At 33.4% G+C, this 26736-nt stretch overlaps 4 protein-coding genes across 4 annotated transcripts; 1 reads left to right on the forward strand and 3 right to left on the reverse strand.

Annotated features, from left to right (window-relative positions):
* Positions 1-12724: 12724 nt before the first annotated feature.
* Positions 12725-13882, reverse strand: LOC108319988 (uncharacterized). Its single transcript, XM_017551327.1, has 2 exons — positions 13687-13882; positions 12725-13584 (listed from the first exon to the last, which is right to left on the reverse strand). Exons 1-2 carry the CDS (start codon positions 13880-13882, stop codon positions 12725-12727), a joined length of 1056 nt encoding a protein of 351 aa, XP_017406816.1.
* Positions 13883-19488: 5606 nt separating this feature from the next.
* Positions 19489-23441, forward strand: LOC108319993 (linamarin synthase 1). The gene is made up of 2 exons (XM_017551330.2): positions 19489-20076; positions 22357-23441. Exons 1-2 carry the CDS (start codon positions 19569-19571, stop codon positions 23292-23294), a joined length of 1446 nt encoding a protein of 481 aa, XP_017406819.1. The 5' UTR covers positions 19489-19568; the 3' UTR covers positions 23295-23441.
* LOC128197413 (uncharacterized mitochondrial protein AtMg00820-like) lies at positions 22375-25595 on the reverse strand. The gene is made up of 2 exons (XM_052879267.1): positions 24953-25595; positions 22375-24854 (listed from the first exon to the last, which is right to left on the reverse strand). Exons 1-2 carry the CDS (start codon positions 25279-25281, stop codon positions 24728-24730), a joined length of 456 nt encoding a protein of 151 aa, XP_052735227.1. The 5' UTR covers positions 25282-25595; the 3' UTR covers positions 22375-24727.
* Positions 23902-24435, reverse strand: LOC128197392 (secreted RxLR effector protein 161-like). Its single transcript, XM_052879099.1, has one exon. It carries the CDS (start codon positions 24433-24435, stop codon positions 23902-23904), a length of 534 nt encoding a protein of 177 aa, XP_052735059.1.
* Positions 25596-26736: the final 1141 nt, after the last annotated feature.

The raw sequence follows: 26736 nt of genomic DNA on the forward strand, positions 1-26736 counted from the left end.
GAGCTTTTGGTTTTTTATGATGACAACATTATTAATAACAACATGTGTTGTTATGTGTTGTTTATATGTTACATGTTCATAGCTTTCATGTTTATGATTATTTGAGAACATGTTTGTATTGATTTTCTCATTGTTGCAATTCATTGAGTTTTACATGAGATCTTATCTACGAATGCATGACATAAATTTTAGAAAGGGAAAACCACATGCACTTTTGTTGAACTTATAATATATGGAAAAACAACAGTTTTAAGTCGACTTCATTATGAAGTAAGTCGATTAAAACTCATGGCTTTGCAAAAACTTTTTCAAAGTGTGCTGTGAGAATTTTTGAAGAGAAAGTTTTTCAAAACTTTGTTTAACTGTGTTGTATAGTCCATTACATGCAACCTGCATTCGACAAAGTCTGTTACAGTTTTGAAATTCTGTTAATGCTTGAATTAAATGTAACAACGACTATATTTTTAAATATGTTGACCAAACATTTATTGTGATTCGACTGCATTAATTGTGCATTCAATTAACTGCATTGATTGCTGCTAACTACTTTAACTGAGTTGTAGTAGTCGACTACATTAGTAGCTAAGTCGACTTGAAAGCGTTAGAATTGTGAAAAACTATAAATAGACGCAAATTTATATTCTGTAAGGGACTTTTTGAATTCAAACATTTTCATATTCATTACAAATTAGTGCTATCTTACAAAACGTGGAAAAACTCCAAGAATAAAAGAAGACCGTGGTGATCATTTCTTAATATTTCTTGAAGAGCAAGATTGTTGTGCTTTGAAATAGCTGATCAAATCTGCACAGAGAGGTATTTACTAAAAGATCAGAGTTTACAATCTACTGAAGATTGGGCTGATTCCGTGTTCTGATTACAGGAAGAAGAGCGTGTTGTGTTCTTGACTATGAGGGGTTTCTCAAAGGGTTGAAGACGACAGGAGAGGGGACATCTTGCTGTTGGTCTTTGTTTGTTGTATGCCTATATTTTGATTAGAGGGTTAGAGAGGTGTTTTATATTTTTGACATGGAGGTCGCTATAAAAGACTTGTTTTAAAAACCTTGATCGTTATAGTGCATTTTCTTGCTATGGTGGAAGGACACTGGATACAGGCTTAGCCAAACCAATATAAAAACTCAGTGTTTGATTTTTCTATCCCTACTCTATTACATTCAGTCGACTTTATTTTTCACGCATTCGACTATATTCCACTGCACTACAAAGGTTTTTTCCTTGCGTTTCAAAAAAGCTTTTAAAGGCATCCACTTTGCGAAAAAGATTTAAAGAAAACATTGTTTTTGTATTTCACCAATTCACCTTCCCCCCTTTTGGTGTTGAAAACAAAGTCATTCTATTTTCAACAATTGGCACCAGAGTTGGTTTTCATAAGACATTTGAAAAACAAGTCGATTACTTTTTTTTAAGTCGATTATTCTTGGAAAATGGCTTTTAGTTCTTAAACCTTTGGTGAAGGTGAACCAACAGACTACCACTATTTGCTGTTGAAAATTATTCTTTTTGGAAAATTCGGATGCAAATCTTTCTTAAGTCCATGGATAAAGGTGTTTGGGATGCAACATTGAACGGTCCATTTAAGCCAACTCATGTTGTTAATGAAAAAATTGTTTTGAAATTTTTTTCTGAGTGGTCTCAAGATGAAAACCGTAAAGCACAATATGATGTCAAAGCACGTAATGTAATTGCTTGTACACTAACTATGGATGAATTTTTCAGGATTTCACAATGCAAGACAACAAAGGAAATGTGGGACGTTTTGGAGGTCACGCATGAAGGCACAAAAGAAGTCAAACGAGCCAAAAAGAACACATTGATACAGGAGTATGAACTGTTCAAGATGAAGGCTCGAGAGACTATATATGAAGTACATAAAATATTTACTCACATAGTCAACCACCTACTGGCTCTAGGAAAAGTGTTTGACAAAGAAGAGATCAATATCAAGATATTGAAAAGTCTGAATAGAAGCTGGCAACCCAAGGTTACTGCAATTTCTGAATCAAGAGACTTAACCAGCGTGAACATGGCCACATTGTTAGGAAAACTCAGAGAACATGAGTTGGAGCCTGCAAGGCTAAAGAAGGAAGAAGAAATTGAAGAGAAGAAATTGATTGCTCTAAAAGTGACAAAAAAGAAAGCTACAAAGATTCATGAACATGAAACTGAATCAGATGCAGATATACCAGAAAAAGAAATGATGAATATGATGGTAAGAAAATTTAGCAGATTCATGAAAAATAAAAATTCTACAACTAACAATTCAGGTTTCTCAAGAGGAGGAAAAAAGAGTTCAAAAAGCAATGTTGTTCAATGCTATGAATGTGGAAAGGATGGTCATATCAAGCTTGTCTGTCCAAACTTGAAGAACAAGCAGAAAGAATTCTCTAAGTATCCTCATAACAAGAACAAGAAGCAAGGGAAAGCTTATACTGCTTGGGAAAAAGTGATGAAGACTCTTCAAGTGATGATGACAATAGTGCTGAAGAGGAGTCAAATCTATGCTTCATGGTAGGCTCTACACAATCAGACGATGATAGTGATCCTGGATTCGAAAATGAACCAATAGAAGTCAAGTACTACATGTTATTGGATGCATTTCAGGAAATTCATGTAGAGGCCATGCGACTTTAGTACAAAGTGAATCGATTATCATCTCAGAGAAGAGATTATGAATACAAAATTGATAATCTTGTGTAGGATAATGAAAAGCTTGAAAAATATCTTGAAGAAGCTTTGAAATCTACAAAGACAGTAAAGACCGAAGTACAAGTTGTTGAGAAAGAGTGTGATAATTGTCCTCTACATGTTGAGAAAATTGAGTACTTAACCAGCACATTGGCAAAATTCACTCAAGGCAAAGAAAATCTTGATGTTGTGTTGAGATCATCTGGAAGAGCTATCTACAGACAAGGTATTGGTTATAAGGCTAAAAGTAATAGGATAAACTCAAAGAAATTTATTGATCTGAGTAGACCTACTACTAATGCATGCTTTTACTGCAATACACTTGGTGACACAATAAGAAACTGCTATTTTAGAAATGTTGGTGTTCCAAAGGGAAAATACAAATGGGTTCCCAAGGAATAGCTTTCTGCAACTGACAAGCAAGGACCTAAATTCAAATGGGTACCAACATCGAAAAATTTAAATTGTTTTGCAGGATAGCAGAGGCTGTTGTAGCAGTGCACAACTCAAGTTTGAGCTAACTTGATAATATCAAAGTTCTTGAGTATCTACAAGTGGTAACGATTATTATCTCACTACATCATACATGATATTTGTTTGAATGATTGTTTGATGAATGCATAATTGTTGATTGATTGATTAAGATTGTTTTCTGTGAAAATCAATTTTAAGACTTTTAATCGATTGGATTAAGTACATAGTCGATTACATGTTATTGTATATGTGTTTTTGTTTTGTGAAAACCTTATGTCAAACAAAAGTCAACTTCGAAATTAATGAAACCGATTAGATATCTCTATTTTAGGGCTTTCTATGTTTGAAAGTTTTAATGGGCCTACTTGAGTCTATCTTGGTTCGCGCCTTTATATATATTTGCTTGTCTTGAGTCTGTTTCACACAAGCTACACAAAACCCTTGTCTTTGTTAAAGAATCTCTACATTCTATACAAAATTTTGCAAGATGGTCGCTTCATCTACACGACCAAGGAAGCACTCTGCATCTTCTAGAAGAGAAGTTGATCCTTTTGGGTGGTTCAGTGATGACGATCAACGCACTGATTTCATATGCCAATGGGGGTACAAAGAAGTGATCAGACACAAGTGTTTAAGTATTTCATTTTTCTGTAATGAAGGCTTCTTATTTCAAGAATGGTGGGAGAAACCTGGTCTGACAAAATTTGTTGAACTTCAAGGGGACTCTTTTCCAAACCTTGTGAAGGTATTCTACTCTAATTTGAAAAAGAAGGGAAACTGCCTCACGTCCAGAGTAAAGGGTGTTAAGATAAGTATTGATTATTCTATCTGGAAGTATGTAGTGGGATTTCAACAAGAAGGACTGAATGCACATCGGAGGATACTAGGATTATACAAAACTGATATCTACAATAACTTTCTTGAAAAATCCTGACATGGTAGGGAAATATGAATCCTTTGATATTAAGAATTTACGCAAAGAAGAATGCTTATGCGCATGCATGATCACCTGGATTCTACTTCCAAGGGGTGAGGATCGATCCATACTAAATGGTGAAGATGTGTACCTGCTTTATGCATTTCAAATTGGTACTCAAACGGATTGGTCTTTGGTGATAAGTGATTATATGTTAAAGTGTACAAAACAAAAGGAGTATCATCTACCATATGGAGTGTTCATAAGTAAAATTTTGAGAATGCAAAATGTGGATATCACACATGAAAGAAAAATTTGCTGCAATAAGAAGAATGTTTTAGAAGAGTTATTCTTAGACTCAGTGGGTTTCCGAAAAGGAAAGGAAGGCTAGATATTCAAGGATGAGTACATTCCTGGTATTGATGAAATGAATCCTGTAAATATTGATTCATCAAGATATGAATTTCGGCCTCAAACAAGATTTGAAGAATTTGTGGATGAAAGACTCAAAAGACTTTATGAGAAAATGATGATGCTTCAAAGATCATTCACCGAGCTGCATCGGAAGATGGACTATGCACTCAGAATAAATGCTCATGGAGATACTTCTATTGATGATTCTTGTTGAGATTGTTGATAGGAAGAGCACTGGTTTAGCTGAACCTACAATCTTAGAGCTTATGGTTTCTGATGATGACAACATAATTAATAACACATGTGGTGTTATATGTGTTACATGTTCTATTGCTTCATGCTATATGTTTTAATCAATGTGTAAATTTGTTTAAAGCATTGAGAACATGATTGTGTTGATACATTCATTTCACTATGATATATAATTGATTTTATTGGTGAATGCATGTCTGATCTTTATTGAAAGAAAACCACAAGCACTTATGTTGAACTTTTAATTGTGTGACAAAACAATAGTTTTAAGTCGACTTCATTATGGGGTGAGTCGATTAAAACTAGTGGCTTTGCACAAACCATTTTCAAAGTGTGCTGTGAGATTATCAAAGAGGAAGTTCTTCAAAAACTTTGTTTAAATGTGTTACATAGTCGATTATATGCAACTTGCATTCGACTAAGTCTGTTACAGTTTTGAAATTTTGTTAATGTTTGTGTTAAATGTTACAACGGCTATATTTTTAAATATGTTGACCAAGAATTTATTATGATTTGACTGCATTAATTGTAAATTCAATCGACTGCATTGATTGCTGCTAACTGCTTTGACTGAATTGTTACATTCGACTGCATTAGTAGCTTAGTCGATTAAAATGCGTTAGAATTGTGTTTATCTATAAATTAACGCGAATTTGGTTTATGTAAGAACTTTTGTGATTCTAACTGTTTTGTGATATTTTGCCGAAAGTGCATTCTTACAGAGAAAGGGAAAGAGCTCCAAGAAATAAGAAGTGATTGTGGTGATCATCTACTTGTGGATTCTTGAAGAGCAAGTTAACTACACTAATAAAGGCTTATCAAATCTGCATATTGGGTTTTACTGAAAGATCAGATGCTATAATCTTGTAAATATTGGATTGAGGTTTCCCTGTTGAGATTACAGGAATAAGAGCGTGTTATGTTCTTGACTTTGACGGTGGCTCAAAGGGTTGGACTGTAGGAGAGGGGATTCTTGCTCCTAGTCTGTTTTATATATTCCTATATTTTTATTAGAGGGCTAGAGAGGTGTTTTATATTTTTGACGTGAGGTCGCTATAAAAACCTTATTGTAAAAACCTTGATCATTATAGTGCATTGGCTTCCTGTGGTTGGAAGGACACTGGATGTAGGATTGGCCGAAACAGTATAAAAGCTCAGCGTTTGATCTTTGTATCCCTACACTTTTTATTCAGTCGACTGCTTACTGTACAAATCGATTATATTTTCGCTGCATAAACAAATCTTTTTCCTTGCATTTCAAGAAAGCTTTTAAAGGCATCCACTTTGCAAAAAAGATTTAGAGAAAACATTGTTTTTACATTTCACCAATTCACCCCCCTTTTGGTGTGAGAAATTAAGCCATTCTATTTTCAACAATTCTGAAAGTGGAAAGAACAATGCTAAAGAAAAGATTGTAGAGTCACCTAAAACAGAATAAGGGTCTTGTGTTTACAGTCTAGTGTCATGTGTCGTGTTTGTTTGGTTTTAGTTTGTTTGTCTAGATGTTTTGAATGTTTCTTTTTTAGTAGGCTTTATATGCCATATTTCTTTTGGTTATTCTGATTGTAATCATGGTTTATGTCAATGAAATCAGAATTATTTCTATATTGAGTACCTGATTATGTTTGAATTAAAGTTGACTATGTTGTGTATGAAGTTGAATATGTTACTATTTATCATTGCATTCATACATTTACACACACAGATTATACCTGTATTAATTCTTGCATTATATTGATTCTAAAATGCTTGATTTGGAAACAGTGGATTGGAACAATGGATCAATGAAGTTGATTGGAACAGTGGATCAATCGATTACTATTTAACAGGGGTTATAAATTCCATGATTTGGAATTTGGCTATTCGGTTTATTGATCACATATTATTAATTGGTTCTTTTTCAATATATCTATGTTCTATAATTGATTGAAATTACTTGAGATAATATTGAGATTTTTTATTGATATTGTATCTATGCTTCATTGATGGTTTTACACAATTTTTGTCTTGATACAATACTGTCACATGTTTATACATGCCTTGAAATGTTTTGTGAATACTGCATTTTTTGATTATAAAACATGCATAATGGCATGGAGAGCATTGCATAAGATCTTAGATAATTTCACATGTCTACACTTTAGGGGGAGATTATATCTTTATCATGTGATTATCTGTGATAGGGGGAGAATCTTGTTTGATTAATATGATTTACTGATGCATCTCTGAATAACTGTTTGTCAGCATATCATTATCATAAGGCATACCTTTTTGCTAATGCATGAAGGGGGAGAATGGTGGGAGAATACTCTGATATTCATTTTGAGATCTGATATACATTTTGTTTGCTTTGATATACACTGATATGTTTTTTGCTCTAAATAAAAAATGAGAATATTTCATTTGCTCTAATACATTTTGATCATTTGTTGATCATTTATTTTGATACATTTTGATATGATATGATTTGATTTGTATAACGTGGTTGTTTATTAATCATGGTTGTGCATCATCAAAAAAGGGGAGATTGTTGATAGGGGAGCACTAGTTTAGCTAAACCTACAATCTCAGAGCTCCTGGTTTTTTATGATGACAACATTATTAATAACAACATGTGTTGTTATGTGTTGTTTATATGTTACCTGTTCATAGCTTTCATGTTTATGATTATTTGAGAACATGTTTGTGTTGATTCAGTCATTGCTGCAATTCACTGAGTTTTACATGAGATCTTATCTGTGAATGCATGACATAAATTTTTGAAAAGGAAAACCACATGCACTTTTGTTGAACTCATAATATGTGGCAAAGCAACAATTTTAAGTCGACTTCATTAATGAAGTAAGTCGATTAAAACTCGTGGCTTTGCACAAACCTTTTCAAAGTCTGTTGTGAGAATTTTTGAAGAGAAAGTTTTTCAAAACTTTGTTTAACTATGTTGTATAGTCGATTACATGCAACCTGCATTAGACTAAGTCTGTTACAGTTTTGATATTCTGTTAATGCTTGAATTAAATGTTACAACGACTATATTTTTAAATATGTTGACCAAACATTTATTGTGATTCGACTGCATTAATTGTACATTCAATTAACTGCATTGATTGTTGCTAATTGCTTTAACTGAATTGCAGTATTCGACTATATTAGTAGCTAAGTCGACTTGAGAGCGTCAGAATTGTGAAAAATTATAAATAAACGCGAATTTGAATTCTGTAAGGGACTTTTTGAATTCTAACATTTTCATATTCATTACAAATTAGTGTTATCTTACAGAACGTAGAAAGGCTCCAAGAATCAAAGAAGAAGACTGTGGTGATCATCTCTTGTGAATTCTTGAAGAGCAAGATTGTTGTTCTTTGAAAGAGCTGATCAAATCTGCACAGAGAGCTGTTTACTGAAAGATCAGAGTTTACAATCTACTGAAGATTGGGTTGATTCCCTGTTGTGATTATAGGAAGAAGAGCGTGTTGCGTTCTTGACTTTGAGGGGTTTCTCAAAGGGTTGAAGATGGTAGGAGAGAAGACATCTTGCTACTAGTCTTTGTGTGTTTTATGCCTATATTTTCATTAGAGGGTTAGAGAGGTGTTTTATATTTTTAACATGGAGGTTGATATAAAAGCCTTGTTGTAAAAACCTTGATCATTATAGTGCATTTGCTTCCTATGGTGGAAGGACACTGGATGTAGGCTTGGCCGAACCAGTATAAAAACCCAGTGTTTGATTTTTCTATCCCTACTCTGTTACATTCAGTCGACTTTATTTTTCACGCATTCGATTATATTCCACTGCACTACAAAGTCTTTTTCCTTGCATTTCAAGAAAGGTTTTAAAGTCATCTACTTTGCAAAAAAGATTTAAAGAAAATATTGTAGATAGAAAGCAACATAATGACCACTGCATTATTTCCAACAACTGCATGATAAAATTCTTGATATGGTAACTTGCTCTGTTCTGCTCTTTTTTTAAGTATTTTCATTTTATTTAAACCTTTGTTGTTTACTCTCATGAAATAATGCAGGTCGACATTTCATTATTTACTATTGACGATGACATTTAACATAGTGGTTTGGAGAGTGTCGCAACCGGGATCGCGACGGGACGGCGAGCCAAAAACAAACGGGTTTGAGAAAAAGATTTTAGGAGTCGTCACCATAATTTATTATGGAAAAACTATGGAAAACCATTTTTTCCATAGTTTTTAAGATAAAAAAATGTTCAGGAATCGGTTACGCGTAAAGAAGGTATTAGTACCCTATCGCGCCTCCCCAAAGGCAGTACCTTTAATTAAATGTATAAAGTTGACGTGGTTTTTCAAAATATTTAAATTTCCCTAAAAAAAATAAAAATAAATAAATAAATAAAGCTATTAAGAAACAAAAAAAAATGTTTTATGAACCCAACAAGAATTGACCTTGGTCCTACGTACATCCATTTATAATGGACAATCAGGGATCACGTAGTTCTTTATCTAGAAAAAGGTTTGTAAGTTTGTTTAAAAATTATTATTGATTGATTTAAATTTTTGAAAAGTGAATCCAAAAAAGGATTTGGTTTAACAAGATTAACATTTTTTTTGGTTTTGAAGATTTTGTATTTTTTATTTATTTAAGAATGGTGGGAAAAAGAAATAAAACGGCCATAGGCCGACACATTCTTATAAAAGCATTATGATTTAAAAAAAACATTACTTGTGTGTAGGAAAAAAAATACCTTTAAAAAAAACTTCAGAGTATAATGAAAAGAGAACAAGAATGGTGTAGAGGTGACATACCTTTTTCGCTTTCAGTACTCTCCTCTTTCTTTCTTCTTTGATGATTTTCGTTGATAGAACCCTTATGGGTGAGAACCTATTTTTTTTATACTCTCTTTCTATTATTTTTGCATACTTTTGTCTCTTTTTTTTTCGTCCCCTTTTTCTATAGCAGAGTGCGTATTTATATACACACATTGTAATACTAGGGAACTCTTGCCTTAATTGTGAATTAATTGACAATAAAACAAAATAGGGAAAGAAAAGGTCTTGGTTGCCAGAAAAAAAAATTAAATAATATTTAAAACATTGATTTTCATTATTGTTAGAAAATCATATTTTCCTCTTTAAAAGCAACTGACGTAACAAATTATATTAATATACTATTTTAATTATTGTTTATAATTATTAGCATAATATTAATTCAAATTATTACCATATTAGACTAACGTTTCAAAAAAAATATTGCGTTTGGTATTAAAGTTATTATTTTATCCCTCTTTACCCACCATTAATTATTATTCCCTTATTTTTTATTATTGTTTTAAATATTTATGTACCCAGACGAAATTGGGTGTTAACAGTTGCCCCTCTTTATTTGGATTTTGCTGGATAACATAAACCTTAGAGTTTTTGTGTTATCATAGTAAAAGCTAAATAAAGATAAAGACACTAATTTCGTTTGGGTCTAAAGAAAAGGAAAGAGATTACCTCAAAGCGTACCTGGTAGAGCATGTAGCAACCTTGTGGACCTTGCTGAAGAGCCGTGACACCGTGGAGGGTGTGTCATAGCCTATGAACTTCGTTCGTAAAACTTGCTGGTGAGGCGCACGAACCTCGTAAAATTAAATGGTGAGGCGCACGAACCTCGTATAACTTGATGGTGAGGCGCACGAACCTCGTAAAAATTAAATAGAGAGGCGCACAAACCTCGTATAACCTGATGGTGAGGCGCACGAACCTCGTATAACTTGATGGTGAGGCGCACGAACCTCGTAAAATTAAATAGAGAGTTGCACGAACATCGTAAAATTAAATAGAGAGGCGCACGAACCTCGTAACTTGATGGTGAGGCACACGAACCTCGTAAATTTTTTTTTTTATTTTAAGAACTCCCAACTTTTCGACTAATGTACTAGTGAATTCCTGTTGGAGTTGGCGATGCCTGGTGTGTTATGCTTTTTCCTTTGAACCCCTATGATGATGCATGCATGACGTTGAATGCATGAATGTATGGGTGAAAATTCAGTTGAGCCCAAATATGGTATTATATTTCCTGTTTTGTTTTGAATCCACGACATCCCTTAAGGACAAGCTCGCACCCTGTGAATGTGCCTGTGATGCTTATTATTTTTCGGGAAGGTAAATCGAAAGTTAAAAGCGACCTTACAAAGAAAAATAATTATTAAATAAAACATAATACGATGATGTCAATTCCACCTTAAAAGCATTCCCTATCGTGGAATCATTATGCATAGAATTTTTTGACTACGTCAGAATTAACCGGCAAAGGTAACTCCTCCCCATCCATTCTTGTGAAAAGAAGTGCCCCACCATCAAATACCTTCTTTACCACATACGGACCCTCATAATTTGGAGTCCACTTGCCCCTGTGATCCTTTGGTATTCGCAAAATCGTTTTTAGGACCAGTTCACCTTCTTGGAATTCCCTTCGCTGGTATAGTTGTCCATGGCATGTTGTGGTCAATCTTTTTTCAATGAGATTGAGTTGATCAAACCGGGTTTGAACTCAATCTGTTTCTTCTAACTGGTTTCCACTAACACTTGTAGGGATGGGATTTCTGCCTCGAAGTGTAGTACTGCTTCTGTTCCATATACCAAAGAAAAAGGTGTTGCCCAGTCTACATGCGTACCGATGTGTAGTAACCGAGTAAGTCGAAGGTACAATCCTCTTGATATTTTTTATTAACGGCCTTGACTGCCATTCATTTTTGGGTGACGATGTGAAGTTTGAATGTTCAAGTTTGCAACGATGAGAAATTATCATTAAATCACGATAGTCGACACACATTTGCTCATTATTGTCCTTCTTCGACACGATACTTGCCACCTATTGCGAGTATTTTGCCCTGGCTAAGAATCTCGCATCGAATTGCTTTCGTACTTCATCATTGATTCTGATAACATTCTAATAGTAACTCGTGTTGAACTCTTTCTTCATGCTAGTGCCGATCTTTACCTCCTATCTCTCGCTTTCTCCTCCTATATTAAAGATTTCAACCTCTCCTTGATAGGGTTTTATTTCTTTAGAATCTTACTTCACCAATCTCATTACCATTGGAGAGGGTTATGGGTCAATCATAATCATCTTCCATGTTATTGATAGGGAGCTCAAAATTAGGAAAATCAACATTATTGTTTTCAAAACATTCATTGTCATATCCGTATTATTCGAGTTAAAAAATTTAAGCCACGAGATGATGAAAAAAACGAAACAAATATGATTTAATGTTAAACCAAATGCAAAAGAAAATGTCAACCCGTAACGCACGAACCCCAAGGCTCCGGGCAAAGTAGTGAGGTTAATTAAAAACGATTACATTTCAATAAGCATCACAAACAAATTCTTTATCTTTCAGCCCTTGGGTTTGCAAATACATCTTCTTCTTTATCCTTGTGGTATATTTGTAGGAAATTTTCGTCGATCATATCTTGGAGAATGCTTCTAAACCTGGTACACTCATTAATGATATGTTCGGCTCCTGGACAGATTCCATATGCCTCGCCGAGGCCATCTCCACCCCTTAACAAACCCAATCTTATCAGCGTTTCAAAAATGACCTTTTTAGAACTACAAATTTTACTAACATCCTGCACTAGCCTGTGTCGTCCAACCTCGATGGAATTTGTTGAGGTATTTTCGTGCTCGGCAAGGGGATTGACTTCAACACTAGGTTTGTCTTCTTGGAACTTCAGCCATCCTGCATCAATTAGAGATTGTATTGTGAATTTAAGAGAGGCGCATCCTTCGGTCGAATGGCCAATGGCTCCCCCGTGAAAATCGCATCTCGCACTTGCATCAAAACTTTTAGGGTATGGAGGATGTAAGGGTTTCATTGGACGAATAGCGGCCAAACTCTTCTTAAGGAGATGAGGTAACAAATTTGTATACGTCATAGGAATGGGAGTGAAAATTTTCAATTGGTTCCTCCTGGCATTAGCACTTTGACCAACATTCTGATCTGGACCTAAACCGGCTCCAGTGCCCCTGCATTAGCCTGTTGTGGTTGATAATATCCTGGTGGTTGAGATATTGTTTGGGGACCAGACACTGTATTGTTCACATAAGGAGGGTAACTCAAACTTGGTTGATAAATATGAGTGGGCACATGACCTTCCCATATGGGTATTGTTGACGTTGCATGTACTCCCCCTTCTTTCTCTTTTTCCGGATTAAAAATGGATTTTTTTGGAGTGGTGGCTTGAGATGTAATTTTCCCATTCTTCAACCCAATCTCGATTCTTTCGCCTATGATGATAATATCAGCGAAATTGGAAGTCATATTTCCAATCATATGCTCATAAAAAGGTGGTTGTAGTGTACTCACAAACATTGCAACCATCTCTTTGTCGTATAGAGGTGGCTCAACCTGCGCTGCCAATTCTCTCCATCGTTGCACGTATTCTTTAAAAGACTCATCATCTTTCTTTGCCATATGGTGCAATTGTAACATGTCTAGCGCGACATGCATGTTGTATTTGTACTGTCTTACAAAGGCATCTGCCAAATCTGTCCAAGAATAGATATGAGAGGATTCCATATGTGTATACCAACTCAACGCTGCTTCAGCCAAACTATCTTGAAAGAAATGAATAAGTAGTTTATCGTCGTATGCGTAGGCAGCCATTTTTCGACAAGACATGGTCAAATGGTTCTTAGGGCATGTGTTTCCCTTGTATTTCTCAAATTCTGGCACCTTAAACTTGTGTGGAATGGTCACTCCTAAAGCCAAACTCAACCTTGCCACGTCACTAAACCCGTAACTTTCAAATCCTTCTATGGCTCTCAGTCTACCTTCTAGAACTTCAAGTTTATCCTTCGCTTCTTCTACGTTCGCATGCAAAGTAGCATCTTATGCGACAATTGTGTGGGGAAGCTTGGAGGTTTCATTTAGTTTTGCCTCAATTGTGTGGATAGGCCCCTGGGTACTAATGGGAAGTACATTGCTAGTTACGGGAAAAGCCAAAGAAGTATGCTCTGCCTCTGAATGATCTCCAATAGACGGTGTGTAACCTGGTTGTAAACCATACATTGGAAATGTGAATTGTGTGCCCACAGCGTCATGTACTCGAGTGTGAGCATTATCATCAACCTTTGCAAACGAAGTCTCTCCTGCGGTTTTCATGGCTTTCAACGCTTCTAAAATTTGACTGACTTGATCCTTTAACTTACTAATATCGGCCTTTATAGTTTCATGTTCCTCTTCTCAATCTTCCATAGCTTTGCAGTTTGCTCGAGTCTTATAAGGATGTCGTGGAAGTTTTGCCGTTGTTTTTTTCTTAAACTTTATATTGTTTTTATTAACTTGGATTAGATGAAAACGAATTATGCGAAAATGCATAAATGATGCATGCTAAAAATAAACGGAAAGCACAGAAAAGTTGAAAGTGGTAAGGATTTAAAGGACACTAGATAGCCACGTTGGCGTGTAATATGTGAATATGAGATACAACACACCAAAAGGATGTTGGTGTTTGGTAAAATAAGTATGGAGATATGTATCCATGAATGTCAAAGCTGCCCTAGTTTTTAGGCATGGGTTTTTTCATGATAGGGAATGGGTATGGAAAGGATTTATCGAAAAAGAATTGCCCCAATTGGTTTGATTTTCTTTTGCATGCTTTTGGTTAGTTAGGGAGTTCCCAAATAGTATAAGCGAGAATAACTTTGGCAAGACCAATATGCTATAGTTTGTGGGTAGTAATAGTGTTTGTTAGAGCCAAACTCTTTTTCTTTTGGGGAAGGCTGGAGGATGAGTGTTTTCAAGCAATACACACACATGTCTCAACAGAAAATGCTATTGGTTATTTAAAATATTTGGTCGCAAAAACGTATGATAATAAATTACTCAAAATATAACGATTTCCCTTTCTATGTTTTTTTTTGCGAAACGAAAATGATAAAACTTTTTGAGAAATATTTTTTTTATATTTTCCTCTTATCACATTCGTTTTTTTTCAAGAAATTGAATTTGAAGAAAACTATCAACTGGGCCCAATGAGCTTAAAAAAAATTCTTGTTACAGTGAAATGAAAATTAAGTTTGTCATTTTCATTTTTACCTCTTTGTGTTTTGAAATTTTGATTTCTTTTTTCAAAAACAAATCTTTCTAAATATTATTGATGAATTATTTCTTAAATAACATGATGTCAACCTGACTTGTTCAAACACGTTTTTTTTTTAATTTTTAAGACTCAAAATAGGTTACAAAGAATGATACTTATTTTTTTTGATGAAGAAACATGTCTACACATTAAATTATGATCGCCTTATTTTTGAAATCTTAACTTAGATAAGTTGCCCCTGATTTGTTTATATTCATTTTCAATTTTTTTATTTTTTTTGCTAAAAAGATTGCTTGTGATCACTTTGACATAGTGCCCCTTATAAACTGAATTTTTCTATTTTCGCGATTTCATGTCATACATGCTTCAAAAGAAGGTGAATTAATTCAATTGATTAAAAAGTGTTTATTTTTCCTTATTTATTTATGCATTAAAGCATGACAATTTTGTTCTTGTTTTTTTCATTTAAATAAAAATAAGACACATTTATTGTTATGTATAAAGAAAATGAAGGAAAATGATAAAAATGTTGCTAATGCATATGATGCATGAAGATGTCTATGCCAAAATAATGATTAAAAGACAACATGTTTTATGTTTTTAAGGTAGGTCCAACATGAGCTATGGTCCTTTTCACAGCTTTTCCACAACAGTTGAAACGCAACTAGGTGTGAAATTGCATGTAAAGAGAACAGACACTGACTGGGGTTCTCACGATAGCCAAACAGGAAATAGTCCAAACGTGACACCGCTACACAACCCCTCTAATTCTATGTTACACTCAAACCTGGGTATAGGGTCCCACTCATGATATGCAAAGTAATAATAATAATAAAAAAACGAGTATAAATAAATTACCAAAATAAATAAAGACAAACATATATAATAAATAAAGGGAAAATAAATAAAATAGAATAAAATAAAATGCAATAAAATAAAATAAAACAAAAAACAAAACTAAAAATAAAATCACATCAATTTTGAACATTTAATCAACAAGGCCTAATTCTCTAGCGTCCCTAGTGGAGTCGCCATCTGTCGTAACCGGGATCGCGACGCGACAGCGAGCAGAAAACAAACGGGTTTGAGAAAAAGGTTTTGGGAGTCGCCACCATAATTTATTATGGAAAAACTATGGAAAACCATAAAATAAGACATGGTCTATGAAAAGAGATTTTCAGGTTCAGGAATCGATTACGCGTAAGGAAGGTATTAGCACCCTATCGCGCCTGCCCAAAGGCAATACCTTTAAATAAATGTATAAAGTTGACGTGATTTTTCAAAATGTTTAAATTTCCCTAAATAAATAAATAAAGCTATTAAGAAACAAAAAAAATATTTTTTGTTTTATGAACCCGACAAGAATTGACCTTGGTCCTACGTACATCCATTTATAATGGACAATCAGGGATCACGTAGTTTTTTATCTAGAAAAAGGTTTGTGAGTTTGTTTAAAAATTATTATTGATTGATTTAGATTTTTGAAAAGTGAATCCAAAAAAGGATTTGGTTTAACAACATCTTTTTTTGGTTTGGAAGATTTTGTATTTTTTATTTAAGAATGGTGGGAAAAAGAAATAAACCGGCCATAGGCCGACACATTCTTATAAAAACATTATGATTTAAAAAAAAACATTACTTGTGTGTAGGAAAAAAAATACCTTTAAAAAAAACTTCAGAGTACAATAAAAAGAGAACAAGAATGGTGTAGAGGTGACATATATACCTTTTTAGCTTTCAGTACTCTCGTCTTTCTTTCTTCTTTGATGATTGTCGTTGACAGAACCCTTATGGGTGAGAACCTATTTTTTTTTTATACTCTCTTTCTATTATTTCTACATACTTTTGTCTCTTTTTTTTTTCGTCCCCCTTTTTCTATAGCAGAATGCGTATTTATATACACACATTGTAATATTATGGAAATTTTGTCTTAATTGTGAATTAATTGACAATAAAACAAAATAGGGAAAGAAAAGGTCTTGGTTGCCAGAAAAACAAATTAAATAATATTTAAAACATTGATTGTCATTATTGTCAGAAAATTATATTTTTCTCTTTAAAAAACTCACATAACAAATTATATTAATATACTATTTTAATTATTGTTTATAATTATTAACCTAATATTAATTAAAATTATTATCATATTAGACTAACATTTCAAAAAAAATATTATGTTTAATATTAAAATTATTATTTTATCCCTCTTTACCCACCATTAATTATTATTCTCTTATTTTTTATTATTTTTTTAAATATTTACGTACACGGACGAAATTAAGTGTTAACATAGAGCCATGCTAATACGGATCCACAGGAGCAATCCTCACAAAATCTAAGCCTCTTGAGTCTTGATGACATATTGGGCTCGGTAAGTTCTTGTCATTAACATATACACACTTATAAGGAAAAAATCACTTTCTTTACTTTCCTCTGCTCATTCTAATGTAAATGGTAATTTCTGTTTTTATATTTAAATTTTAATTATTAAAAATTGAAGTAATGAATTTTATCATAAAAGTGGACAATGTATTCTGCTCGTCCTCTTGTGAACAATTTATTCTAATTATAAAAATGATATTATGTGAAGGTTTCGGAGACAACAAATCAAGTAGGAAGAATTTCTATTTCACACCGTTTGACATGCCACGTGTGTGAGAAAATTGTTTGGAAGAGGACGTGTGTTAGAGGTGGACAAGTGGCAGAGGATGTAGAAAGTAGAAGTATTCTTAAGTGACAAGGATGTAGAAAGTAGAAGTATTCTATATAAGAATTGTTTGTTATCTTTATTTATTTTTGTATATTATTTTTCTGATAATTGTATGTGATTTTTTATTTTATTTAGCATATGCTCAATGCTTAATAAATAGTTTGATTTGTTATTTGAGTATTAAATTTATTTTATTGGTTAGTCTTTTTTTTATTGAAATTTTCAAGATACTGGCTCAGTTTAAAAGAGAACTGAGACGAAAAGTACTTAAATAAAAAAGGGGGCAAAATTTTACTGCTTAGGTTATTTTTGAACCGAGGCAATCATACCCCTTTTGCCTCCGTTAGTTTTGAACTGAGGCAAAATTCTATCTTTTTTGTCTCGGTTCACAACCGAGGTAAAAAAGGATAGACTTTTTGCCTCGCCTATATATGTCTCAGTTCCAGAATCGTTGTCTATGGACAAAAATAACCGTTGTCGTTTCCCTGAACTGTACTAGTGAATGATGGAGTTAATGGTTCGGTGATGCTCATGGTGTATTTCAGGATTGGGATAATCATGATGGTTGTGTATATATGATGATGGTCATGGTATTTGACACACTCTAAGTTATGCTATGTTGATAGTGATGTTACCATAATGGTTATAGTAGTAGTTAACATAGGTGCTAATGAGATGATAGACCAAAGTTCTATGTGTGAGATGTTAGTGATGACATCAAGGATTAGAAATCAAGGATCAATGATGGAAGTTTGAGGATCGGGGATCGAAGATCAAGTAATTCATTATGATTGAATTGTTTATGTTAGAGGATTAAGAATTATATTGTTATTACTACTATGTATGAGTTGTTTGATTATGCTTGATATAATCAGAAGGTATGTATCTTGTTGTGTGTTTGATTATGGTTGATATAATCAAAAGGTATGTATCTTATTGTGTGTTTGATTATACTTGATATAATGTATGTATCTTTTTATTATGATTGTTTTATCAGTAGCTTACCCCATACATTTTTGTGTGTGTGCATGTGAATGCAATGATCATATAATGTGTGATGCTATACATGAGTAAATTACTTTTGAACTTTGAGACAATGTAAGTGAAGTCATTTTATTTCCTTTGTTATTTTCATTGAACAAATGTTTTGGAACTATTCTGTTTTATGCACGTTTAAATATTTAGATTTTTGAAAACATGTTTATGCGGAATGATAATGTTTTGAAATTTTTTACGAGATTTTGTAAACCTGTGAATTCTTAAATTTGAGGTGTTAAATTAATCGTGTTTTATTGTAAACTAAATTAAGTTTGATTATTATTTAAATGTGATGGTTGAGTTTGCATGGTATAACCGCTTGATCATTGGGTGGACTCGTTGACATTTGACTATGTGGACAGTTTGATCGTAGGTTAAACGAATGATCATATAATAGAGATGACAATTTATTATTAAACTAATCCTTAGACAATAAATGTAAAACTTTAAATTTAATAACAAATTATAAATGTAAAAAATATAAGTTAAGAGCGTGTTTTATTTACTTAGATGTATATTAAGAATCATATTGTCATTAAACAAAATAATCATATGCCAATCTACGTATCAGGTTAGTTAATTAATAATGATATATGAAGCATTTTAGATAATAAATTAGAATAAAGGAATTTAGATAATTTGAAAAAAAAACTTTAACTAATTTTCCTTCAAGCAAAAAACATACGTTATTATTTTCTAATTGTTTTTGTTCAATACCGCAAAACATAATTACAGAGTCATTATTTATTCTCAGGGCTACAGATTAGCCACGAAAGAGGCAAATAAATCACCTTATTTAAATGGTGAATGTGCTCGGCCATGTGTCGCGTCATTTATTTTAAAAAGATTAACACCTAATCAAGTTTGATGCTAACCATTTTTGTTTTAATTAAACATAATTATGGTTTAACAATTTTCTTTATATAAGAGTGAATGATGAAAGCTAAACAAGACTTCACTGCCTAACCACAGTTTTCTATACCTCACACTCAACAAAAATGGAGTCCTTTCATAGCTCAAAGCCTCACATCGTATGCGTACCGTACCCAGCGCAGGGCCATGTAAATCCCCTCATGAAATTCGCGAAACTCCTTCATTGCAAGGGTTTCCACGTAACCTTTGTGAACACTGAGTTCAACCACAATCGTTTTGTGAGATCCCATGGAGCAGACTTTGTTAAGGGCCTCCAAGATTTCGTATTTGAGACCATACCAGATGGATTGCCTCCTTCTGATAAGGATGCAACTCAGGACATTCCATTGCTCTGTGATTCAACCAGAAAAAACTGTTATAGCCCTTTCAAAGAGTTGGTGTTGAAGCTTAACTCTTCTGGTGATGTGCCTTCAATCACTTGCATAGTTGCTGATGGGGTTATGGGCTTTGCTGCAACGGTTGCAAAGGATCTGGGCATACCAGAAGTTCAACTTTGGACAGCCTCAGCATGCGGTTTTGTGGGATATTTGCAATATGATGATCTGGTTGACAGAGGCATCGTTCCATTCAAAGGTACGTTTTTTGTTTTTATGCTCTGTAAAGTATTAATTAGTATTATGAATTCCTTTTAGATTCTGCAATTCAAAAATCTTCTAAACTCAGTAATCTAAATGTCTTTTGGATTAAGGAACCCTGGATAATAACTTCATATTTAATGAACTTACAAATCTACAAGTTCATTATAACCTTTTTTTTATCTTATTATTTATACTTATAATTTTCTACTATCTTAGTTCAGATTTTGGATTAAAGTAAAAATTAAAAATATTATATTTAAATTGTACAATTTCAAACAATATAAGTAAAATTGTCTGATATCTTAGTTCAGATTTTGGATTGAAGATCACATCTCTCATTAAAAATACTTAATACTTAATAACAAAATCAACATAAAATTCACTTGAAAAAACTAAAAGTTTTAGACATTCAACAGAATAATTTTTTAATAAGAATCAATTAGAAAATTTTAAATTCATAAAAAGTTTACAACTTAATTAAGTTGTTTCTTTATTTCTCATGTAAAGAAGTGTCAGAAATTATGAGAAAAGATAGGTCAAATTATAGAACAATCAAATGGGAGGAACTAAATTGAAAAAATATACAAATTTTGGACATTTGGACACACAACAATTTCCTTTTAAGTTAAAAATATCTAAATGTAGAAAAGATTTAAAATTTAATTAAAACAAATAAAATTCATGTTTTAATCCTTTATTTTTTATTATCAAGCATTGTAAAGCTATTTCACATCTGAATTATATATTTATTATATTCTGTTTTTTTTTTCTGAACAATTATAAACAAAGCAATTGGTTGCCCAACACATATAGAAAGGGTGATATATACAAAATAAAGAAAAGATAAATGTCACCTTATCACATCTTTTCCTGCAAAAACCTACCGAAACAAACATATTTCCTTCTGACTATTTATCTTCAATCCCAAAACAATACAATAGATTGAATTTAACAAATAAACAAAATTGAATCCTAATTATAAAGTTTTGTTGATTTAATTTAACAAAAGTATGACTTGATAGATTTAAAAACTAAAAATTTACTGAATAATTAAATGAATACTCACTATGAATAATGGATTTCACTTTTTGATCAATCATAATCCATATGCACTTAATTACTCATATATTATAGGTTGATTCGTTAGGAGAGACGTACGGAACTAGAAGTACAGATTGAAGTAGCTTTGTTGATTACCTTCTTTTCAAGATATTCAAAGAGCTCATAAGTTTAATTTAAATATCAATTTTTTGTATGTCTATTTTCTTAAAGATATTTTTATTTTATAACTTCAATTAATATTATAAGTTTAGGATAAAAAACAAATGCTAAATTTATTTTTTTAACAGCAACGAAAAAGTTTACAAATATACAAAATATTTACATAATTATAATGAAAAAAAAACAAAGAGTGAATGAAGCAAAGAAAGAATAAAAAAACCTATCTAATTATATTATTATAAAATTTCTAATAATCTCCATGTTATTTCCGCCCGTGATCTACAATTAGAGAAAAATCCTAACTTCTTGAAGTCTAATTGTCGTTACATCATGCATTTCAATTAGGCCGGCATAAAAGCAATACAAAAAAAGTATAATAAGAAAAATAGAATAAGAAAAGTATAATACGAAATATCTCATGCATCGCGCACACTATAAAACGAACTGTAGAGAAATAAAAACATTTTTTCTATAATTTGAATAGGCAGTGCATATTCTATAAGTTCGTATATTCCTTTTCATTATTTTTACATATGTTAGGCATGAATGATTTTGCAATTTAATATTTTTTTAGTGGAGCTGTTGTATGATTGAAAGTTCAAAGTCCAATTCTTCCAGCTCTACAACTGTTTCTAACCATTATTTAACTCAAAGTATCTACCAAATAAATTGAAAAACAATATATATATTCAAATAAATAAATGAGTGTCGAGGCAATAAAAACAAACACAGAATCTTCCGGCTGTACACTTGTTTCCATAAAATATTTTATTCAAAATATCTACTTCACTTACCGTGCATTATCAAATAAAATAAACTAAAAGATTAAATATATATATATATATATATATATATATATATATATATATATATATATATATATATATATATATATATCATAAAGATTTTACTACATATTTTATATGTCCTTATCATTTATACAGTATATTTAATCATTTTACATATTTAGAATTCAAGGTCACATATATTCAAAATAGTTAACAATGTTAGTACGTCATACATACAGTATAATTTCTTTTTGTGAAATATGCAGATGAAAATTTTGAGATTGATGGGAGCTTGAATCAAAGTTTAGATTGGATCTCTGGAATGAAAAACATTAGACTGAAGGACATTCCATCTTTTATTCGAGTCACAACTTTGGATGATATTATGTTTGATTTCTTGGGTTCTGAGGCAAAAAATTGCTGGAGATCTTCTTCAATCATTATAAACACATTCGAAGACTTAGATGGAGAAGCCCTCGATGCCCTTAGGGCAAAGAACCCAAACATATATACCATTGGTCCACTTGACTTGCTTGGTAGGCATTTTCCTGAGAAAGACAAGGGTTTCATGTCAGGTGGATCAAGCTTATGGAAGAATGACTCAAACTGCTTAACTTGGTTAGACCAATGGGAACCCAACTCAGTGGTATATGTTAATTATGGAAGTATTACAGTAATGACCAATCATCACTTGAAAGAATTTGCTTGGGGATTAGCAAATAGCAACCTACCTTTCTTATGGATCAAAAGAGCAGATGTAGTACTGGATGAATCTGCAGCTTTGCCACAAGAATTCTTTGATGAGATCAAGGATAGGGGATATATAACAAGTTGGTGCATGCAAGAGGAAGTGCTTTCTCATCCATCTGTTGGGGTTTTTCTAACCCATTCTGGATGGAATTCTACCCTTGAAAGCATTTCTGCTGGTGTGCCTATGATCTGTTGGCCTTTCTTTGCTGAGCAACAAACAAATTCTAGGTACGTGAGCGCAAATTGGGGAATAGGAATGGATGTTAATCACGATGTGAAGAGAGAAGAGATAACCAAGCTTGTGACAGAAATGATGAAAGGAGAAAAAGGAATGCAAATGAGACGGAAATCCTTAGAATGGAAGAAGAAAGCAGTGAGAGCTACTGATGTTGGAGGATCATCATACAACAACTTCTACAAATTAACGAAGGAAGTTTTTCACCATGCTATTTAAGTCCTCTTTTTATGATCAAGTGTAGTAGGATAACGGTCTTTTTCTTCAATTAAGACTATGTATGAACTTGTAATGGAGAAGATGGATAAGTGAACTAGTTAAATTTTATTTTATTGCAAGGTATGTGATGACATTAGTTTACTTAAACGATATTTTAATTGCAGACTGATAGAAGGCTAAAAGCAAGCCTATGCAGAAGAGGTGAAAATGAGGCAGAGAAAGAATAGAAATATTTGACAGAGAGAAAGTAATACGCTGTATTATTTACTGATATGAAACACTGATATATACACAGTATATGTAGTTTGAATAAAAGAAAGTAACTAACTAAACTAACAACTTGAATTATACATATATCCAATACACCTCCTTAATTCAAGTTGCTTAGTGCTAATACTCCTATACTTGTTCTGAGATACTCAAATCTATCATGTTTGAGTGCTTTAGTGAATAGGTCAGCTAACTGTGATTCTGTTTTACAATGCTTCAGCTCAACTTTGTCTTTATTTACCATATCACGTAAGAAATGATATTTTACATAAATGTGTTTGCTTCTTCCGTAGCTTACCGGATTCTTTGCTAAATTTATGGCAGACGTGTTGTCCATCTACAGCACAAATGGTTTCTCGATCTGCACCTTTAAATCCTTCAAAACTTCATTGAACCAAACACCCTGGCACACAGCATGATAACCAGCCACATATTCCGCTTCACAACTTGATAGAGCAACAATGGTTTGTTTCTTAGAACTCCATGATATAGGTGTTGTATTTAGAAAGAAAATATTCCCTGATGTGCTTTTCCTTTCTACTTGATCTCCACCGAAATCGGAATTAGTGTATCCAACTAGTTTCAACTCATCCTTTTGCATGCCATACAGAAACAAAATACAATAATTAGTTGTTCCTTTAACATACCTTAGAACACGTTTAGCCGCAATCAAATGACTTTTCTGTGGACTGCTCATGAATTGACTCAACAGGCCAACCCCATACATCAGCTCTGGTCTGCTATTACATAGGAATCGCAAAGAACCAATGAGCTGCTTATAAGTCGTTTCATCCACACTTTCTTCATCTACATCAAATCGCGGCTTCATATTGACCTCAAGTGGATTCCTGGTAACATTACATTGTGTCATCTTGAATCGCTCCAACAAATCCTTTATGTATTTCTTCTAGTGCATCACCAAGCCTGCAGCAGTGTGTGAGAACTCCATTCCCAGAAAATAGCTAAGTCTTCCAAGATCTGTCATTTCGAACTCAGCCTTCATCATATACTTGAACTCTTCAATTACATTCAAACTCGAGCCGGTCACCAATAGATCATCAACGTAGAGACAAATAATCAACAGATCATTGCTATCGATCTTCTTCACATATAAGTTGTGCTCTACAATACACCTCTCGAACCCATTTCCACTGAAGAAAGCATCAATTCTTTTGTTCCAAGCCTTGGGAGCTTGTCTTAGTCCGTAAAGTGCCTTGTGTAGCTTGTACACTTAATGCTCCTTCTCCTTGTTGTTGAACCCAGGAGGCTGTTGGACATAATCTTCCTCCTCTAAAGGACCATGCAAAAATGCAAACTTAACATCAAGAGCAAACAATGGCCATTTCTTAGCACAAGCAATAGCAATTACTAAACGTATAGTCTCTAACCTTGCAACAGGCGCATAAACCTCTTTGAAATCAACTCCTTGTTGTTGCAAGAAACCTCTTGCCACTAGTCTAGCTTTGTGCTTTGAAACAGTACCATCCGGATTCAGCTTGGTCTTGAACACCCACTTCACTCCAATGCATTGCTTATTAGGTGGCAAATTGACCAGCTTCCAAGTGTTATTCTTCTCGATTGATTTAATCTCCTTCATCATTGCTTCCCTCCAGAGTGGTTGTGATAAGGCATCATCGACATTCAAAGGCTCACTTCCAGCCATCAATGCTAGGTGAATTATATCACCTTCTTCATCCACTCCAGCATTTGAATACATTTCATATTCTGAAAAACGTGAAGGTCTTACCACTTGTCTTCTCGGCCTTGTTGAAGATTCTACATTACTTTGGCTTCCAGTATTGCTATTGATGAAGCTTGTCGCGGCCCATCAAAAGTTGATTGCAGATATTAATGCAGTACAGTATAACTAGGATTTGACTCCTAGGTCGTCTCTCAAGGATCAATTTATGTGTGGTTCAGTTTTAGATCTTAACACGAAGTGGGGGGTTTTTAAGATTGTTTGTGCAGAAAAAAAAAATGTAAATGTTGAAAGCAGTAAAATTAACAATCCGTAAAATAAAACAGTAAACAGTAAAAACGAAATTAAATGGTAAAAACAAAATCACAGTGAAAATAAAATGCGGAACAGTAAATGTGCAGAAATCGTAAATTTAGAAAACGGTAAATTCGGAACACAATAAATCCAGAAAACAGTTTGCATAAAATGTAAATTCAGATTTCAAAAGCAGTAGATTGCAAATAAGTAAAAACAGAAACAGAAATTTTGTAACAGAAAGCAGAAAACGAAATTTACAGTACATGAGAGAAAACGAAATAATCAACAGCAAAGTAAAACATCATCAGAAATTTAAAACGCAGAAAGCTCAGAATGAAATCATCAGTAGAAATTTAATTCGCAGAAATCATGAGAGTGGCAGAATTTAAAGTGCAGCAGAAATTAAACGAAAACAGTAAAACAGACCTTGAATTTGAGTAGTGGAAATTGAGATTGAACTGGAAAATTAAATTACAATCCATTACAAAAATTACAGTACACAAATAAACATCACAGACCGAAAATTCAACACTGGAAATAAAGAACAACAAACCCCAAACCTCCCAAGGGGGAGGGGGAAAAATTGAAAGCCAGAACACAGAATTAGAAAGCCTCTACCCTACTCCTACTCCTACTGCCTACTCCTTTTCTTCTGTCCAAAGCTCTCCTTTTATTGTGGTAAGAGCCGTATCTGTGTGCCTGTGACGGTCCAAAACAAAATGTAAGGTCCCTCCCTTCTGGTTCCACCACTTCACTTCCAAAAGATGATTGAAATTTTGTCATCACGTACTCCATGTATGATTGCTTCTGGACGATGTAGAGCTCGTGAAGAATGGATGTCCGTGAGCTGCTTCAAAGAATCCGTGACTTCCATTTGTGTGGTTCCCACTTCCCATCAAGGAGTTGTTGTCCGAGAGCTCAACACGGTGGACCACCATATTCCTATTACAAACGTGAATCTCCACAAAATCCTGTCTGTGTGCTCTTCACCTCTTTTCTGGTCCAAGGCCGTGAGCTCTTCATGTGCTGCTGCTTCACGGCCTTTCCTTCTTGTCTGGTCTTGTGATGTTTGCTGGAATGCTTGCCTCTCAAGTGTAGCAGCTCTCCTTTCTCGGTGGTTGCTGATAATGTGAATGATGGATGCCCATGAGTTCTTAGACGTTTCTTCAAAATGAA

This window comes from Vigna angularis, chromosome 6, assembly GCF_016808095.1.
Source record: "Vigna angularis cultivar LongXiaoDou No.4 chromosome 6, ASM1680809v1, whole genome shotgun sequence".
Taxonomy (NCBI): Eukaryota; Viridiplantae; Streptophyta; class Magnoliopsida; order Fabales; family Fabaceae; genus Vigna; species Vigna angularis.